At 34.3% G+C, this 20,805-nt stretch overlaps 2 protein-coding genes and 1 pseudogene across 2 annotated transcripts; all 3 read right to left on the bottom strand.

Moving 5' to 3' along the window:
- Positions 1 to 4,561: 4,561 nt before the first annotated feature.
- LOC148586561 (UPF0481 protein At3g47200-like) lies at positions 4,562 to 10,143 on the bottom strand. The gene is made up of 2 exons (XM_088515905.1): positions 8,961 to 10,143; positions 4,562 to 4,720 (listed from the first exon to the last, which is right to left on the bottom strand). Exons 1-2 carry the CDS (start codon positions 10,141 to 10,143, stop codon positions 4,581 to 4,583), a joined length of 1,323 nt encoding a protein of 440 aa, XP_088372031.1. The 3' UTR covers positions 4,562 to 4,580.
- Positions 10,144 to 12,055: 1,912 nt separating this feature from the next.
- Positions 12,056 to 15,741, bottom strand: LOC148586562 (UPF0481 protein At3g47200-like; annotated as a pseudogene).
- A 3,263-nt stretch (positions 15,742 to 19,004) lies between these two features.
- On the bottom strand, positions 19,005 to 20,594 carry LOC148586563 (UPF0481 protein At3g47200-like). The gene has a single exon (XM_088515279.1). The coding sequence runs from the start codon at positions 20,592 to 20,594 to the stop codon at positions 19,254 to 19,256; it is 1,341 nt and encodes a 446-aa protein (XP_088371405.1). The 3' UTR covers positions 19,005 to 19,253.
- Positions 20,595 to 20,805: the final 211 nt, after the last annotated feature.

A 20,805-nucleotide genomic window follows, 5' to 3' on the forward strand; every position in this document is an offset into this window, starting at 1 on the left:
TTACATATTTTAGCCAAACAGAAACCTCCGCTTCAAAACTTAGCCAATCAAATAACTTAACTATGCAGCTAATTCAGCAGAAAATCAAAGAGCAACGTTTTTGTAACATCAAATCTGATAAAATCTAAAAAACTTACAGTGCTGCCAAGTGTTTCCGGCGAGATCTTCGGCCTTCCTAGTGGTTTCTCCGACCGTCTTTCCTCACCTCCTCCCCAGCACATTCTGTACATGCAGTATCCACCGTATCTGCCCCAAAAAAATCAATGATCACTAACTTTAATGAATTTCAAGCTGACAATTACATATATCCATCTACTAATTAATAAAGTCAATGTGTTGAAGCCCAATTTCACCTACCAGTCTCTTAAGTTTTTTCTTTCCTTATTTCCCTTCTCTTGCTTACACAACTAGCTAGGCTGCTGGAGATTTTGATCTCATTGGAATTTACATTCACTTAGGTTCCATTTTCAAAGCATTATCTTAGAGCCACTATTATTTTATTTTATAGCTAATTAGTAATAGGGTTGTAGCCTGTAGCAACATATTTATTTCACTTTCACTTTCATGGTGATGGGATAAGAGGATACATGATCCTATTTCCTTCAAACTTCTTACTTCAATTACATAAACATAAAACGACAAACTGTTTCTATTGTTTAGCAAGAGGTTGAAAAGGAAAATATAAAATAAATAAAATGCTAGGATGCAGCACCAATATGAATAGAAATCATAATTTTCAGTGGAAATGGAGGGTGAAACTCAATATGAGAACTTACAAATCTTTAAAGGATCTTAAATGTAATAAACAGGAATTGAGAGTAACATAATGAACAGATTAATATGGCCAGTAGATTAAAAAGTAAACGAATCATATTAGTGAAGATTTAAAAGTCAGTTCCGTCTACATTTTGTTTGCGTTTAGAATTGCGATTTCGCAAGAATAATCTGCGTTAAAAAGAAATAGCAAAACGTAAAGCGTTAGGCATTGCAATTTAAAAAACGCATAATCTAAAATTGAAAAAAAAAAATTCACGATTTTTATAAGCAGGCTAAGAGTTGCTTATTTGAAAATGCGTGAATTTAAAGCAAAATCACGATTTTACATAACAATTATTTGACGTAATAATTACCAAATTTTCTAGCAGGAATGAAAAAATTTCCAAAACTACCCACCTAAAATATGTTAAAAAATATCTTCTTTATTATATGTCTATTTTAAATCTTTGTCTCAAGAAAAAAAAAAACAAAAAACAAAAATAAAACAAAAAGCATATAGAAACAAGTAATATGGCAAGATACCATTGCTTATGTAGAAAACTTGAAGTTAATGTCAAATTATAAGTCATATTTTTGTTTGCAAAGGTGTTAAAATAGAGGCTTATAGACAATATTAGTTATTTTACTATTATAAATAAATGTCCTGATTGGTAATTTGCCCATGAAACCACAATTATATGCTAATGTTATCTATATATTCAATTGATAGGGGAAAAAAAAAAAAAAAAACTTTTTAACATATTTTATCAAACGCATGTGCGATTTTAAAATTAGCAATTTCAAAAAAAAAATTAAAAAAAAAAATTAAAAATCGCACTTATTAAAACTGAAATCCCAAACACACCATTTAAATTACGCTCCTTTTGTTTTGGATGTAATTAACATGTCAATGCAACCGATCAATATGCACACTAGATTAAAAGAATGGAAAACTTTACTTAACTCTCCTAAACTTTCAACATTTTTATTATTATATTAAAAAACTCTCAATTTAGTGAATACAACTTAAAAAAGTTTGCAATATCACCCTCCGTTAGGATTTAAAAGAAGCCAAAATACCCAAAATGCCCTTGTTTAATTTTTTTTTTTTTTTAAAAAAAAAAACATTTTACTTGGCTACCTTGGGTTCCATGTTTTTTTTTTTTTCTAGAATATTTAATTATTTAAGTAACTTTTAAATAGAAGGATATAAGGGACGTTTCACTTGTAACCTGTATGATTTAACCTCAATATGGGTGACATTACAAAATTTTTAAAGTTGAACACATTACATTGAGAGTTTTTAAAGTTTAGGGGATTATTACAAATGCAAAAAGTTCAGAGGAATTAGTGAAGTTTTTTCTTAAAAAAAAAATCATATTAGTGAAAATTCTACACATACTTCCTCGAGAAAGTCAAGTTCGTCTACATTTTAAATTTAAGTTCAGTTTGTTTCAGCATAAAATCCTTTTTCGAAAATATTTTTCATATTTTCCAATGTTTAGTTGAATAAAAAATAGGGGAAAATATACTTTAGCCTCACAAACTATCACTCATTTTATAATTATGCTTCCAAACTTTAAAAAGTGACATCGATGCCTCACATACTACCATTTCGTGTCAAATTAGACATTTTTGCATTTTTCTCCCAAAAATAACCTTGAAGTTATTAATAAATAAAATTAAAAAATATATATATAATAATAACCATTTTAAAAAAAAAAAATTTAAGGGGGCTAATATGAAAGGGGCTACCCCTTTCTGGTGTTTTTAGTTTTTTATTTTATTTTAGTTTTTAGTTCTTTTTTTTTTTTTTTTTGAATGATTTTTTTTAATAAATTTAAGGGTATTTTTTAGGAGAAGAATGCAAAAGTGTCTAATTTGACACGCGGTGATAATATGGGAGGCTCTAATGTTACTTTTTAAAGTTTGGAGGTGTAAGTACAAAATAAGTGATAGTTTATGGGGGCTAAAGTGTATTTTTCCCTAAAACATTTTTGTCAAATGAAAATAATTTTAGATTATGATTTAATTTTTATTTTATTAGGATTTTATTTGATTATTGCTTTATTTACTTTCCTTACTATGATTAGATTTACTTTAATTATTCTCTTTCCTTATTAGGATTAAGTTTAGTATTGCTACTAGGATTATGTTTACTTTCTGTACAAGTATTTATCTTGGGTTAAATTCACTTTACCCCTTTAAAGTTTCAGGGTTTTTCAATTCGAACCCAAATGTTTAAAAATTGACAATGTACCCCCTAATGTTTCAAAAAATTTTAATTCAGACCATCTGTTACTAATTTCCGTCTAATTGAATGAAAATCAACCCACGTGCATTTCGCGTGGGATCTTGATGCCCTCTATTCGAATTTTGCCCTCATTAAACTTATGGAATTACGCAATTATGCTCAATTTCATAGGTTTTAATTAAAGTAATTACGTAATTTCATAGGTTTTAATGAGGGCAAAATTGAAATAGAAGGCATCAAAATCCCACGTGAGACGCACGTAGGATGATTTCCGTCCAATTAGACAGAAATTAGTAACGGAGGGTTTGAATTGAAATTTTTTGAAATATTATGGAGGTATATTGCCAATTTTAAACATTGCGGTTCGAATTGAAAAACTCTTGAAACTTCAAGGAGTAAAGTGAATTTTCCATATATATATATATATATATATATATATATATATATTACTTTGTAATCTAAAACGTAGACTCAATTGAATTAATATCAAATCAGAAAATTTAATCAAAACGCTAAAGCATAGAATACAAGAGGCATGAAGAGTGAAGACAATGTATAGTGGCTCTTATAAAAGGAGCTCTTTGCTATGAGCATGTCTGAGAACACGTACGTTTTTGCTTACGCGGTTTTAATTACTCAACAACCAAACATGTCACACACCCTTTTTCCTATTTGTGAACACGTTTAATCAGTAGTTGAATTTATATTCCACAAATTCAATCAAAGATAAATTCATCAGATTTATAAAAATAGATAGTTAAAAGATTATGAAAAAATTATGTATAACATGTCTCTAAGAAAAATAGGTATTTTAAGAGCATTCACAATAAGTTCTTCACAATTTTTTTTAAATTTAAATCTAAAAGTCTACTTTAATTAATTTGACTACTTTAATTAATTTGACTAACCACTTTTCAAAACCACTAATATTAAACTCTCTAAATATTTCTCTACTTTAACTATATATTTTATTTTATTGATGGAACTAACTTTTGGACTATTTGCAAAAATAAATGACTTTTACTTTTGGATTCTCATTGAGCTCTTCAAAATTTCTTTAAATTAAACTCTAGCCACTAAACATCAACTATCAATTGAGTGCTAGCTTAAAACCTTGAAAGGCATACCTACTAAAAAAAAAAATCTAGCCACCCTCTAAATCTAATTATGAACAAATTGCAATGTCAGATTCAATGAGAGAGCTAGATAGAGAGTTTCATTTGAAAATCGAAAATAAGGCAACAGTACCATTGATGCCCTGAACATTATTAATTACAAACCCATAAACGACCTCAAATTAAGGTGATTTTCATGACTATAGCTATTCGAATTCAACAGAGATCATGACTAGCTCAGGAGAAGGATTTGCTGAGGAGCCATTTAAGTAATTGAATTACTAAAACATTATTCCAAAATTATGTTATATGAAGTAACTAAGGGAACAAGATAATCAACTACTTGTTATTTTTTGGGAACAATGTAAGGAAGAACGGTAAATATGGTCTGTGTTAAAGCAAGCGGAATGTTTTAGTAATTCAATTACTTAGGGAACAAGATAATCAACTACTTGTTATTTTTTGGGAACAATGTAAGAAAGAACGGTAAATATGGTCTGTGTTAAAGCAAGCAGGAGCAAAAAGGCAGCTGCAAAAAAAGAAGTCATTGCCCAAGGACTGTTGAAGTAGTTGTGCCTCAATTTTGCTATCCACACTGTTAGTTCTTGTGTTGGCTTAATTCAGTTCCAAAATGCAGATGCTACTGTTCACGACTCAAACACTGATATAGAATGCTCAGAATCCAATCTTCACCGTTCATAATGTAGATTCATGTGTTATGACGTCCCTGCCAAATTTCAGCTCAATCGGACCATAAACGCCTATCGATCGGAGCTATTGATCAAGACTGGACAGGCCGGGTCCAGACCGCAATTCCCCGGGTCCGGACCTCATTTCCAGAAACTAAAATCTTGCTCCGCGAAGCCGTGTCCGGACCGCCCATTAACATGTCCGGACACCCCGTAAGTTTTAGGCCCAAAAACATGATTTTAAGTGGGTTAGGTCTAGGGTTTTGTCGGGAGTATATATACATCATTATAGAAGAGAGAAGCACGAATTTTCACCCCCAGGGAGTTCGTCGGAGGCTGTGCTAAGAGAGATCATATGTGGTGAGCGTTAAATTGAATCTCTTAGAGTTTTAGTTATTCCTTTGATAAATCTACGGTTGAGAAGTCTATCGAAAGGGTCCGGTAAAAGAGAATCACGTTAAAGAAGATTGTGAGCAAGGAGACGAGTTGTAGGCTTGTCGATCTTACAGAGCCAAGGTCTTGCAAAGGGTTGTAAGTGTTCCTAGTGTCTGTAATCTCTGGATAATCTTTTGATAGGGATTTCCTGGGTTTAGCTGCCCCGGAGAGGTTTTACTTTTAGATCGGTTTCTAAAAGGTTTCCTCTTCGTCACCAAAATATCTGTGTCTGCCTAATTTTTCAGTTGGTATCAGAGCGGGTTCACTCTGTTTGGATTAAATTCTTGAGTGAGATCTGTTGACTCCTGTTTGCTATGAATACTTCTCAAGGGGAATATGATCTCATAAACTCCTTCAACAATTTGTTGGAAAAATTCACTCTTTTGAGACATCAATACACAAATTGTTTGGGGGATTTTCAAGATCTTAAACATGTGAATGAATCTATTGTTAATGAATTGTCTGAATTACATGTCCTAATTGATTCTTTGAAATCTGATAAAGAATCTTTGGCGAATGATTTGTCTAAATCACATATCTTGATTGATTCTTTGAAATCTGAGATTTCTGTGCTTGTTGAAAAGTCTTTATCACTTGAGAATGAATTGAATGTTTCTAAGGAACTCTCACGAAATTTCTCTAGTGATAATTTGAAAAGTTTTCTTTGTACTGAAGAATTTGTTCTTGACAAGCCTAGTATGATTGTTGATAATGTTGGTGCATCTACTTCACATGTTTCTAATGAGTCCTTGAATGTTGAGCCTGTGAATGTTAAAGAAACCAAGGCTAATTTTTCTAAGACTCCTTCAGTTAAACAAACTCAAGGTAAGTTTTTTCCTACATGCCATCATTGTGGGATTGTTGGTCACATTAGACCAAACTGTTGGAAATTCAAAGCTGCTCCAAAGAAAGAAAATCATGCAGCTGCTCCGACTCTCCATGGTAAGAAAGGTAAGAAAATTTATGTTAAGCATCATGCATCTTACCCTAAGCTTAGAGTCATGCATCCTCATAGAAAATTACCTTCTAAAAGGTTTGTGCCCACTTGTCATCATTATGGAAAGGTTGATCATATTCGACCAAAGTGTTTTGATTTGAAATCCCATAAGCATAAAAGTGAAAATTCCTATTCTAGGAAAGAAAGTGAGGGTTTGGTCATAATGATGAGAGAAGTGCTTTCTAAGCTAGATAAGTTTGAGCAAAGTCATAAGTTTAGGCCTAAGATTTCTCAAGTGTGGGTTAGAAAGGATGATACCATTCACCCATTGAGGGGGAGTGGTAGTGATCTCACCTAAAGTTAGGTGAGTCAATAACATGCCTAGGATTGATTGTTTTGCTTATTTTGTAATATCCTAGAGCATGTTGTTTTTTTTGCATTGCATTTTTTTTGTTTTTGCGTTATTGTTTATGCACTGCATTGTTTTTGTTGTTACACTTTCTGTATGAAGAATATATACATGATTGTTTTGAGATTCATGTTTTGAGGCATATTCATAAAGGATTTTTCAAAAAATTCATATATCATGATCTTTGAAAAGCTTATAGATGAGATGTTGTGTGCGGACCACCAAGATTTTTGTCTACTTGCTAATCAAATGTTCAGGAATGTGTAATGTCTTGTGAAGACCTAGAAGTAGTTATTAAACCAAATCATTATTTTTTAGTGAGAGCTATAAGATGTGATGAAAGTTTAATACTAAAGGACATTCATGTCTTGCCTGTTGTAATCTCAATTCAAGCATGTTGTTTTGTTTTGCATTGCATTTTTCTTTGTTTTGCATTTGTTTTTCTTTTGTGTGCATTTCTTTTATGAAAAATTTCAAAAAGACAAAAATATGTTACTTTGATTGTTTCCTTTTCTTTCTTTTGTCTTATGCACCTAGATAGTCCATTAATTTCTCATGTTGCTTTTTATGGATTTAATTCCTTACGTCTTGGAATATCCTTAATATGCATGAGATGAAAATTTGTGTCAATGGACTTGTTTTTGTGGTTACCTAAAGCCTGAGCTTATGTGGTACTTTTTGCTTATGCTTTATTTCTTGTGCACAGTTAAGCTTAAATTGAGGTTTTGTTTCACTTTATTTGTGAGGTCTGTTAGGTAACCATATGAGGTTTTTGACTAGTCATATTTTTCAAATTGACCATATGCTAGTTGAACCTAGGGCTTAAAAATTCCTGCTTTCTCTTTTATGATAAGCACCAAAAGTTTAAGGACACTTTCTCAAAGAGAAAAATAAACAAAATAGTGAAACAAATAAAATCAAAAGATCATATTCCAAAAGGAATTTATTTCACTGTGTCAAACTTGTGCAAAATATTTTACAAAGAGAATTGTATAGGATGAGAGTGGCTAGGCCCTAGTATGATAAGGTTTGACTTTTGATTTGATATATTTGTCAAAACCTCATGGTGGTGAAACTTTCTCCTCATTTTGTAAATTGAAAATTTTTCTCTTTGGATGGCTTACCCACACACCACACAAGCATAGGTTGAATGGAACATTTTCTTGGCTTGGGTTAAGCAATATGAGTTTCTAGCCATTTCTAGTCTCATGTATATTTTGCATATTTGGAGCATGTTTGGATATTCATTGTGCAATACATGAGTCATTGATGTGTTATCATGTGTGTTCATTTAACTTTTAAGGGGGAGAAACATGCTTTGCATTTCCAGTTTCCTGTTGTTAATTGAGTCATACATTGAGGGGGAGTTTTGCTGATGTTTCTTTATAATCACGCATTCTACGTCATTTTTTTATCATGAGTTTTATTTATGTCTTCTTGTTCCACATATGCCTTGATGTATTTTGTGAAGTGTTTCAGTAAACATGAAGACCTTTTGTCATTCTGTGACAAAAAGGGGGAGTAAATATGGGGAGATGATGGGATTGGCTCGACATTTTGGTTTTGTCACTGAATTGGCAAAGGGGGAGTTTGTTAGTTCTTGTGTTGGCTTAATTCAGTTCCAAAATGCAGATGATACTGTTCACGACTCAAACACTGATATAGAATGCTCAGAATCCAATCTTCACCGTTCATAATGTAGATTCATGTGTTATGAACGTCCCTGCAAAATTTCAGCTCAATCGGACCACAAACGCCCATCGATCGGAGCTGTTGATCAAGACTGGACAGGCCGGGTCCAGACCGCAATTCCCCGGGTCCGGACCTCATTTTCAGAAACTAAAATCTTGCTCCGCGAAGCCGTGTCCGGACCGCCCATTAACATGTCCGGACACCCCGTAAGTTTTAGGCCCAAAAACATGATTTTAAGTGGGTTAGGTCTAGGGTTTTGTCGGGGGTATATATACATCATTATAGAAGAGAGAAGCACGAATTTTCACCCCCAGAGAGTTCGTCGGAGGCTGTGCTAAGAGAGATCATATGTGGTGAGCGTTAAATTGAATCTCTTAGAGTTTTAGTTATTCCTTTGATAAATCTACGGTTGAGAAGTCTATCGGAAGGGTCCGGTAAAGGAGAATCACGTTGAAGAAGATTGTGAGCAAGGAGACGAGTTGTAGGCTTGTCGATCTTACAGAGCCAAGGTCTTGCAAAGGGTTGTAAGTGTTCCTAGTGTCTGTAATCTCTGGATAATCTTTTGATAGTGATTTCCTGGGTTTGGCTGCCCTGGAGAGGTTTTACTTTTAGATCGGTTTCTAAAAGGTTTCCTCTTCGTCACCAAAATATCTGTGTCTGCCTAATTTTTCACACACATTCCGACGTCTGTGGCAATGCTTGTTCACATCTCTGAAAATTTCAGCATAACTAAAGTTTGATAAAAAGATATTGTCACGAAGCTTGTTAAACATGGTGGAGACAGCTTCATCATCACCCAACCAATTTTCAATAATTCCTCGTCGATGAAGCAATTCAACATCCTTTGGAGAGTTGATGAGATTATCCATGAAGTTCATATATTCTGTGAAGTATTTGGGATTATTATTTGGACTGTATTGCTCATACGCAACCAGATTTCGGAACATAGATTCTGTTTCATCTACTATTTGCAAAAGTGGAATTTCCATTACCCCATTGTTGAACTTTATGTCTAAGTAGCCAACTGTCTCAAGTTTCTTGAATTTGACTCCAGCCTCTTGAAGCTCTGTGGCACTAGGTATCGAATTCCACTTTTTCGGACCTACAACATTCCTACCTGTACCGATTTCTACATATGGTCGAGTGAAAGATATATGTAGTAAAGCAAGTAGATGGCCAATGTTTTGGAGCGATTCATGACTTGAATCACAGATACGGCGTCCACCTAGTATTGAGGGCTCGATGATTGAGAAAATTTCCAAAACCACTTCCCAAAATGTACAATCTTTTTCCATAAGGTTGACCTGCTTGTTAGGAGCCTGAGTCATCTCGAACAACTTAGTGAGAACAAAGAATGGAAGTTGGTTTTCGAATAGCAGTAGATCACGCAATAATTTATTCCACATCCAACACAATCGGAAGATTGGGTCACATTCATCTCTTAGATCCATCTTTACGAACCTGCGAAACAGCTCAATGATGAAACACCCATCAAGAAGCAACATTTCTACGAACTCATCAGTGGTAAGGCTAATGGGTTCTGCATAGTATCTTCGAGCTCTTCCTTCCAATTCCCTCATGGCCTTAGTGTATCTTTCCACATTGCTTTCATTTCTCCTTTGAAGAAGTTGTTGTAAATAGCCCAATTTGTGCTCTTCCATCTGCCTCAAGCCACCCTTGCCGCGGTGGTAAGGACCGATGGCAAGTAGCTGAGGTTCGTATGCCTTGTCATTGACGTTGCGTAACTTGGTATGCACTCTAAATATACAACACTCTGGAGCATTTGGCCGAGTCAACCCAACAAGCTTTTCATCAATACGAATAGAGACAATATCAACTGCATCAACAGGCCTCATGTTCTAAACAAATTGTACAAGTCTGATATGTTCCAAATACATTGCACAAAACCTATATCACTGATGTTAATGAACTTCAAGCTGACAATTACATATCCATCTACAAATAAAATCAAGGTGTTCAAGGCTTCAAGCACAATTTCACTTACCAGTCTGTTTAATTTTTCTTTCCTTCTTTCCCTTTTTCTTGCTTGTACAACTTGGCTGCTGAAGACTCTGCTCATCGTCAACATTTACACTCGCTTAGTTCCATTTTCCAACCATATTAGAGATACAATACAATAACTTTATTGATCAATAGCTAATTAGTAATAGGGTTATAGCCACCTATTGAATAGCTAAGTGAGGTCAATATCGGCAATATTGCAGTTCATACAAGGATAAAATTGATTCGAATTATAGATCTACGATACAATCAAACCCGAACCAACAAAATATTGAGCATTAATGCTGCATATTAAGGCCAATGCACCAATTGTGGTACAATAGAGTAGTAATTTACTAGTTATTTTAGATGCTTGCCAAATCTGAATGCCGTCATCGTCGTTATTATTGTCAGTAGAAATATATGATGGGAAAGTAGTATGAAAAAGAAAAGAGATGGGTGAAGGGTTATTGCTACATCTTGCAGATGTACGTATTGAAGTATATGTAAATTGTATTACAACCATCTCTATTTATAGAAAGGTTAAGAATGATAAACAAGTAAACCTAAATGAAATAAGAAAGATAATAAAGCTTGAAAGGAAACTTAATTAAGAGAATAATATAAAATATTCTACCAATTATAATTACCAACGCTGTTACTTCTATTTTGGACATTGAAAAACCCGGAAAAGAAATCGTCTATGGTATTTTAGCATATTAGGGAAAAAAAAAAAAGGTAATGGAACTTACTTGTTTAAAGACCGACTGTAGATGGCCTCTGTAGATTGTCTCTTCGCCTTTAGTACAGTTAGAGGATAGTTTTATCTATTAAGAGAGATCTCTCTTAACAACATGAAGACTGCTAGTAGCTCAGGAAACTTTGACTTCTAATTAGATGCACCGTGCATGCAGCTCCTTCTGGGAAAAGGATCTTCCCAGTCCAAATGGAGAGGATCCTTTTTCTGGGCCTTGTCAGAAAGTAGGGCTATTTGAGCGGATTGGGATCCCGGCAATGGGGCAAAATTGCCAACCCAAAATTTTGTCAATTTGGATCGTTTAATTTCATCCCGCCGTCTAAAATTCGCCACGTATCTCACTCAAAATAAAATAATAAAATATTATTTACATTTAAAAAAAATAAATAAATAAAATAATTAATTAATTAATTAAAAAATGTAGCCACCCTTGCTCAGCCATGGGGGTGGCCGAAATTTATGGGTTTGGCTTTAGGGGGTGGCCGAACCACCCTTGGAGCCATGGAGCCACCTCCAACCGGCCCTTGGGGATGGTAGAAGCCACTCCCATGGTTGAGCTGGGGTGGCTAATCACCTCACATTTTTTAATTTATTATTTTATTATTTTATTTTGAGCGGGACACGTGCGAGTTTTAGACGGCTGGATGAAATTAAACGGTCCAGATTGACAAAATTTTGGGCTAGTAATTTTGTCCCATTGCCGGGGATCCCAATCCTATTTGACCAATTATTTACACATCTTTGTTAAAAACTTCAACACACATAAAAAAATAAAATAAAAATAAAAAACATGTTCCTAGCATGTCAGTGTTCATATATACGATTCCAAATGATAGACGCAAAAAAATAAATAAATAAAAAATGTAGCCACCCTCTAATTATGAACAAATTGCAATATCAATTCATGAATGAGAGAGAGTTTGATTTGGAAATCGAAAATAAGCGAAGAGTTCGATTGATGTGTAAAACAGTATTTAGTACAAACCCAGAAGCAACCTCTAATTAGGTGGTTCCCAAGACAATAACCATTCGAATACAACAAAGATGACTCTAGCTCAGCAGAAAGATTCCCTAGGAGCCATTTAAGTCATGAATTACTAAAACATTATTCCTAAATTATGTTATATGAACTAATTAAGGAAACAAAATTATCAGCTACTTGTTACTTTTGGGAACAATGTAAGAAAGAACGGTAAATATGGTCTGTGTTAAAGCAAGTAGGAGCAAAAAGGCAGCTGCAACAAACGAAATCAATGCCCAAGGACTGTTGAAGTAGTTGTGCCTCAATTTTGCTATCCACACATTCCGACGTCTGCGGCAATTAATGCTTATTCACATCTATGACAATTTGAGCATAACACAAGTTGAAGCGAAAGACGACAAAGTCACCAAGCTTGTTAAACATGGTGGAGACAGCTTCATCATTACCCAACCAATTGTCAATAATTCCTCGTCGACGAAGTAATTCAACATCCTTTGGAGAGTCGATGAGATAATCCATGAATTTTATATATTCTGTGAAGTATTTGGGAATATCATTTTGACTGTATTGCTCATATGCAATCAAATTTCGGATCATGTATTCTGTTTTATCTTCTATTCTCAAAAGTGGGATTTTCATTACCCCATTGTTGAACTTTATGTCAAACAAGTTTACTCCCTCTAGCTTCTTGAATTTGACTCCAGCCTCTTGAAGCTCCGTGGCACTAGGTATCGAATTCCACTGTTCAACATTCCCACTTGTACTGCTTTGTACAGGTCGAGTGACAAAATTATATGCCAAAGCAAGTAGATGCGAAATGTTTTGGTCACCTACTTGATTCCCAACGTTATGTGCCGAAGCACGAAAAACATGCTGATTGTTTTGGAGCAATACAAGAAATTCTGACCTAGGTCGTACACATACTAATATCAAGCGTTCGGAAGCGCGCTGGAAATTATAAATAAAGTCGGCAACCTGAGTCATCTCCATCAATTTAGTGAGAAGAAATAGTGGAAGTTGGTTTTCGAATAGCAGTACATCACACAGTACTTTATCGGCCATCCAATCAAATTGGAAGATTGGGTCACATTCATCTCCTAGCTCCTCATTTTCCCACTTGCGAAACAGCTCAATGATGAAACACCCATCAAGTAGCATCATTTCTACAAACTCATCCCTGGTTAGGCTAATGGGTTCTGCATAGCATCTTCGAGCTCTTCCTTCCATTTCTCTCATTGCCTTAATGTATCTTTCCACACTTCTTTCATTTCTCCTTTGAAGAAGTTGTTGTAAATACAACAATTTGTTATCTTCCATCTGCTTCAAATCATCCTTGCCGCGGTGGTAAGGACCGATGGCAACCAGTTCAGGTTCGTATGCTTTCTCATTTACCTTGCGTAACCGGCTATTCACTTTAAATATACAACACTCCGTATCCCTTGGAGTCAACCCAGCAAGCTTTCCATCAATACGATGGGCGAGAAGATCAACTCCATCAGCAGCGCTTATGTTCTAAACAAATTGTACAAGTCACAAATCTGTTCCAAATACTTTGCACAAAACCAATCACTAACTTTAATGAATTTCAAGCTGACAATTACATATCCATCTACTAATTAATAAAATCAATGTGTTGAAGCCCAATTTCACCTAACAGTCTGTTTAGTTTTTTCTTTCCTTTCTTTCCCTTCTCTTGCTTACACAACTAGCTAGGCTGCTGAATATTTCGATCCCATTGGCATTTACATTCACTTAGGTTCCATTTTCAAAGCATTATCTTAGAGCCACTATTATTTTATTTTATAGCTAATTAGTAATAGGGTTGTAGGCTGTTAGCCTGTAGCAACATATTTATTTCACTTTCACTTTCCTGGGGTGATGGGATAGGAATATACATGATCCTATTTCCTTCAAACTTCTTATTTCAATTACAACAAGCTGTTTCTATTGTTTAGCAAGGTTGAAAATTAAAATAAAAAATAAAGAAAATTCTAGAAGTGGATGGCGGGTGCTAGGGTCGATGCAGCACCAGTATGAATATTAATCATGCATGATTTTAAGTGGAAATGGAGAGTGAAACTCAATATGAGAACTTTTTTTTTTTTTTTTTGGAACCTCAATATGAGAACTTAAGACTTTATAAAGGATAAAAAATGTAATAAACAGGAGTTGACGGTAACATATTGAACAGATTAATATAGTCAGTGGATTCAAGTGTAAAAGAATCATATTAAATTAGTGAAGATTCTACACATACTTCTTCAAGCTCTATTTGTTTGATGTATCATGTCTATACACACTAGATTAAAAGAATGAAAAACTTTATTTAATTGCCCTAAACTTTCAACACTTTTCTAATCATACTCATCAAATTTACAATACTCTCAATTTATTATATCTAAATTTAAAAAGTTTGCTTTGGAAAGTCAAAAAACAGAAAACTTTCTAAATATTTTACCAGGTTAGAGAAGAGAAAAATCCCAAAAGAAAGAAAAGAGAAGCGACGTAATGGAACTTACTTATTAGCTCTTTGAAAAATCACTGTAGGTCCCCTCTGCAGATTGCTTCTTTAGCTTCAATGGAAAACACAAAGAATAGACCACAAAAATGATGAGCACCAAGAGCAAGTGGTTGACTTGAGGGAGAGGTCCTAAACCACATGAAAATTCTTATGCCGACAAGTCGCCAAAGAAATGTTGACTTAGACGCAGCCTCAATATGCTCGGCCTAGTCAGCACTGTGCAATCCCCAGTTGCCCAAATGAAGCCCATATCAATGATGAATGAAGCCCACGACACAAATTTGGACAGAAACTATAAAGGAAAAATAAAAAACTCTCTCTCAAAATAAACAAGCTGTCCATTTTTTTATTTATTTTAAGCGTCTGAATCTGTGTACAGTTTGCTTCAAACAAAAAACATAATTACAAAGACAAAGAAATATGGGTCATAGGCCCATGGACCATGGTATGAAATCTTTATTATATACTCTTGGGCAGCCATGACCCAAAAGAGTCTCGTGGGCCAATTAAGCTATCATAATACCACCAATTATAATTGTTCTGAGAGAACAATGTCATTTCACAAATGGGCATCACCGTATCAGCTTAATTTATTTAATCAAATTTGTTGTTATTATAATCCAATTCTGCCTGCTCCAAAAATAAGCTTTAAAACATTATATTATTCTGATTTTTTTTTTTTTTTTTAAAGTAATGTTATTATTTACACATATTTATCACATTCATGTTACAGCGATTGACATGACATGTTTTAGGTGGCTGACATGAGAAGCTACTTAAAACACATTTCGTCAATCGGTTTAAAGAGTATTATTACTCCTTATTATATTCCCACCTCCTATATCAATATCCTCAAGTTTTAGAACAATGCTAATTTCCATACTTATTTATCACACTTATTCTAACTAAGCTGACGTGACTTGTTTTTTAAGTAGCTTCTCATCTCAATCATTGATAAAAAAAAATTGTCACTTAAAACACTTTGCATCCGTCGATGTAAAATAAATGTAATAAATGAATATGAAGAATATCATTACTCAATATTTTCGGTGGCATATAAATTTCTTCTCATTATTTTTAAATTAAGTTATTAAATTTTTGTTATATTAATATTAATAAGGAAACAAGCAAAGTGGCACTGGGTATCGAATTACAGTACTCTTCCTCATCTACAATATTCACACCTCTCCCATTTTCTACAACATTCTAGGACATTTGGAGTCAACCCAACAAGCTTTTCATGAATACGAATGGAGACATGATCAGCTCCATCAACAAGCATTATATTCCGAAAGAAACACTATATTGCAGAAAACCTGTCATAAATGATCTTACTCTTTCAAGGATTGTATGTATTCAATATATGCAACTCTTCAATTGCAATTATATCTATAAAAGAATGCATTGGTGCAAGGTTTTGGAATTCTATTGCTCACAAGAGATCAAACACCCACATAAAAGAAATCACCATTTTCAGATAAACCATGATCGGTTACTTTAATTACTTTGGTCAGTCAAAAAACACAGAAAAACTTTCTAAATATTTTACTGCGTTAGAGAAGAGAGAAATCCCAAAGAAAGAAAAGAGAAGAAACTTAATGGAACTTACTTACCTCTTTGAAAACTCACGTACAGTAGGTCGCCTTTGCAGCTTGCTTCTTTAGCTTCAATGGAAAACACAAAGAATAGACCACAGAAATGTTGAGTACCAAGAGCAAGTGAAAATTCTTATGCCACCAAGTCGCCAAAGAAATGTTGACTTAGGGTCCGTTTGGGAGTGCGTTTTAAAAAAAATAATTTGCGTTTTTAAACTAAATCATAATTTTGGAGTGTTTAAGATTGTCATTTTAAAAGCGTAAATTTTAAAATCGTGAAAAAATTCACGATTTTTATAAGCTGACTAGGGGGTGCTTATTTGAAAAAGTGTCAATTTGAACAAAAAAACACGATTTCTCTTAAAACAATATTTGGCACAATATTTACCTATTTGGCTATAAAACCGCAATTATATGCTAATGTTATCCAAACACTCAATTGATAAAAAAAGTACTTCTTAACATGTTTTACTAAATGCTTACGCGATTTTAAAAAGTAGCGATTTCAAAAACGCAATTTTTAAAATCGTACTTATTGAAATCGCACTCCCAAATAATCCCTTAATTTGCTCGGCCTAGTCAACACTGTGCACCCTCCCAGTTGCCCAAATGAAGCCCATATCAATAATAAATGAAAGCCCACGAGACAAATTTGGACAGAAATTATAAAGGAAAAATCAAAAGCTCTCTCAAAATAAACAAGCTGTCCTTTTTCTTTTTTCTTTTTTTTTTTTTTTTTTCCTAAAGAGACTGAATCTGTGTACAGTTTGCTTGAAACAGAAAAGATAACTCCAAAGATAAAGAAATATGGGTCATAGGCCCATGGACCTTGGTATGAAATCTTTATTATATACTCTTGGGCTGTTGGGCAGCCATCACCCAAAAGAGTCTCGTGGGCCAAGCTATACTATACCACCATTTATAATTGTTCTGAGAGAAGAATGAAATTTCACAAATGGGTATCAACCTATCAGTTTAATTTAATTTAATTTGAAAAGAAAGTTATACCGGCAGGTAGTCTGTTTGCTTTGGAAAATTACAAAGTAAGCCTTTTTTGGGATTGTATTGCTCTGTTCTCTGTATTGAGCTCGGTATTCTATGTGCTCATCAACATTTATTGTTGACTCGAATAAACTATCTATTGTTGCTACTGTACATTTATGTTATTTTCTACTCACATAAGCGAATGTTGATTTGACTTCGTGAATAAGTTTCTGCCTATTTCTTGTTGGCTAAACTTCTGCCAAGAATATGCCATCATCTATGAGACTGATAGTACATAATTTTTTTTTTTTTTTTTTTTAATTTGTAACATGGAATTTAACCATTGTGCTTCTTTGTGTCCAAGCTGCATTCTTGCCTGACACATGTTGCCACAGCTCCTCTGTTGGGGCATGTATTTGCTTCATATTTCCCTGTGAATGCATTTTAAAAATGGTTTTGTGATTTTAATTCTTCCACTGAGGAGAGGGGTGGTTGCGCGATCACCTTTATCTTGTTGAAGCAGTAGTGCAGCCACCTTTATCTAGTTTGAGTGGTTGTGTGGTGGCCCTTCGCATCCACCCTTCTCCTTTAGGGTTGGTTGTGCTACCACCTCTTTCTATTTATTTTTAAAAAAAATAATAAGTCAGCCTCCAAACCTAAAAAGATAAGCACATGTTTTCTCAAAATACACCTATAAAAAGGTGTTATAAGCGTTTTGAACAAAATCTTTGTGTTTTAAGAAGTAAATCCTTTGTTAATTGTTTTAAAAAGTGTGTTTTCTTTTTGAAAACAGAAAAACAGTTTTTGAAGAGTAAAACAAACACAGCCATTAATTACTCATAATGTATGCCATCTTGTTCTCTCTTTTCATAGCCAATCAAAGAACTCTTTTCCTCTATGTAGATTCAAGAGAACATGAAAGCTGTTGATCTCATCCCTCTACTGACTCCTGCTGTGATGGAGAAGATTGAGGCTGTTGTTCAAAGCAAGCCAAAGCGCCCAGATTCATATAGGTGAAACAATGTATTTAGCTGTCACTGCCTGGTGCTTAGTCATTTCTTGTTTCTCTGAACTACTACTTATGGGATTTCATGTGTACCTGCTACTTTATCTTTCATTATCATTTTTTTTCTCCCCTTTTGGTTTCTTGTTTTAGGGACATGGGGAGAGATTTGTGTATGAAGGTCAATTCTAGTGAAACAAACAAATCTGTTTGATTTGCTTACTTTAAATATGATTTTTTTGAGTATTTGCGTTAGGTTAGATCTCATTTAAGGTTAATTCCCAACAAGGCTATAAAAAATAATCAAGGGAAATATTGATAGAGGAATGGGCCCAAAAGGGCGAGGCCGGTTTCATCGATTCTTGAATTTGTCTTTCTCACTCCTTTTATTTTATTGGTCAATACGAGAAGTGATTTCTATTAAACTCCTCATTTGGGGGGGAGTGGAGGTTTAATTAAAGAAGGAAATTGATCATTTCTCTACCCTATAAATTTATGCAATTTCTATCATTCTATGTAGCCTAAGATTGAGGGTAAAGTGAATTATGAATTTTGGTATGTTCTTTACAATTTCTATATTATTGATTTATTGTTAAAATAATAATTTAAGATTTAACTATTAAAAAAAAAGAAGAAGATGAATTTAATGAATTTATATATACCAATTTACACATCCTTGTTAAAAACTTCAACACACACCAAAGAAAAAAGAAGAAAGAAGAAACATGCTCCTAGCTAGCATGTTTGTGTTCATATATATGGTTCCAAATGATAGAAAGCCACAAAAAAAAAAAAAAAAAGTGTAAAAAAAAAAAAAAATAAATAAATCTAGCGACCCTCTAATTATGAACAAATTGCAATTATCAGATTCATGAATGAGAGTTTCATTTGGAAATCGAAAATAAGCCAACAATTCCATTGATGCGTAGAACATTAGTTCAAACCCATAAGCAACCTCTAATAAGGTAGTTCCCAAGACAATAACCATTTGAATACAACAAAGATGACTCTAGCTCAGCAGAAAGATTTCCTGAGGAGCGATTTAAGTCATTGAATTTACTAAAACATTATTTCAAAATTATGTAATATGAACTAATTATGGGATCAAAATAACATGTACTTGTTACTTTTTGGAAACAATGTAAGAAAGAATGGAAAATATGGCCTGTGTTAAAGCAAGCAGGAGCAAAAAGGCAGCTGCAATTAATGAAATCAATGCCCAAGGACTGTTGAAATAGTTGCGCCTCAATTCTGCTCTCCGCACATTCCAAGGTCTGCTGCAATGTTTGTCCACATCTTTGAGAATTTGAGTATAACATAAGTTGCTTATACGGACATTGTGACCAATCTTATTAAACATGGTGGAGACAGCTTCATCATCACCCAACCAATTGTCAATAATTCCTCGTCGACGAAGCAATTCAACATCCTTTGGAGAGTTGATGAGAGTATCCATGAAGTTCATATATTCTGTGAAGTATTTAGGATTCTCATTTCGACTATATTGCTCATACGCAACCAAATTTCGGAACATACATTCTGTTTCATCAACTATTTTCAAAAATGGAATTTCCATGACCCCATTGTTGAACTTTATGTCTAACAAGCCATCCGTTTCAAGCTTACAGAATTCGACTCCAGCCTCTTGAAGCTCTGTGGCACTACGCATCGACTTCCACCCTTCAGCATTCCCACCTGTACCGATTCCGACTTGTGGTGGAGTAGTGACAGATTTATGTGCCAAAGCAAGTAGATGCCCCATGTTTTGGGCATCTACTTGATGCCCACTTCTAAGTGCGGAAGCAATTCGATCAAGCCCAGAGATTTGGGTCGATTCATGACTTGATTCTGGTTGGTCTTCCCTTTGTAATATTAAATTTCTGGAAAGGATTATGAAATCAGAAAAAATGTTGTCATCCTGGTTGGGAACGTGAGTCATCTCGAACAATTTAGTGAGAACAAATAATGGAAGTTGGTTTTCGAATAGCAGTACATCACACCATAACGCAGTGAGCATCAAATCCAATTGGAAGATTGGGTCACATTCATCTCTTAGCTCCTCCTCTGCCCACTTGCGAAACAGCTCAATGATGAAACACCCATCAAGTAGCATCATTTCTACAAACTCATCGGTGGTTAGGCTAATGGGTTCTGCATAGTATCTTCGAGCTCTTCCTTCCAATTCTCTCATGGCCTTACTGTATCTTTCCACACTTTTTTCATTTCTCCTTTGAAGAAGTTGTTGTAAATACAACAATTTGTGATCTTCCATCTGCTTCAAGTTGTCCTTGCCGTGGTGGTAAGGACCAATGGCAAGCAGTTGAGGTTCGTATGCTTTCTCATTTACCTTGCGTAACTGGGTATGCACTTTAAATATACAACACTCCGGATCATTTGGAGTACAACCAGCAAGCTTTTCATCAATACGAATGGAGACAAGATCAACTCCATCAACATTGCTCATGTTCTAAACAAATTGTACAAGTCAGATCTATTCCAAATAGTTTGCACAAAACCAATCACTAACTTTAATGAATTTCAAGCTCACAATTACGTAAATATCCATCTACTAGTCTGTTTGGTTTTTTCTTTCCTTTCTTTCCCTTCTCTTGCTTACACAACTAGCTAGGCTGCTGAAGATTTTGATCTCATTGGCATTTACATTCACTTAGGTT

The sequence above is a fragment of the Corylus avellana genome, chromosome 4 (assembly GCF_965113065.1).
Source record: "Corylus avellana chromosome 4, dhCorAvel1.hap1.2, whole genome shotgun sequence".
NCBI lineage: Eukaryota > Viridiplantae > Streptophyta > Magnoliopsida > Fagales > Betulaceae > Corylus > Corylus avellana.

Excerpts from the sequence above, each read along its gene's own strand:
- LOC148586561 (XM_088515905.1), bottom strand. The coding sequence starts at position 10,143 with ATGAGGCCTGTTGATGCAGTTGATATTGTCTCTATTCGTATTGATGAA. Across the intron at positions 4,721-8,960 it reads CCACAGACGTCGGAATGTGT|TGTGGATAGCAAAATTGAGG; the intron begins GTGAAAAATTAG and ends AAGAACTAACAG.
- LOC148586563 (XM_088515279.1), bottom strand. The coding sequence starts at position 20,594 with ATGAGCAATGTTGATGGAGTTGATCTTGTCTCCATTCGTATTGATGAA.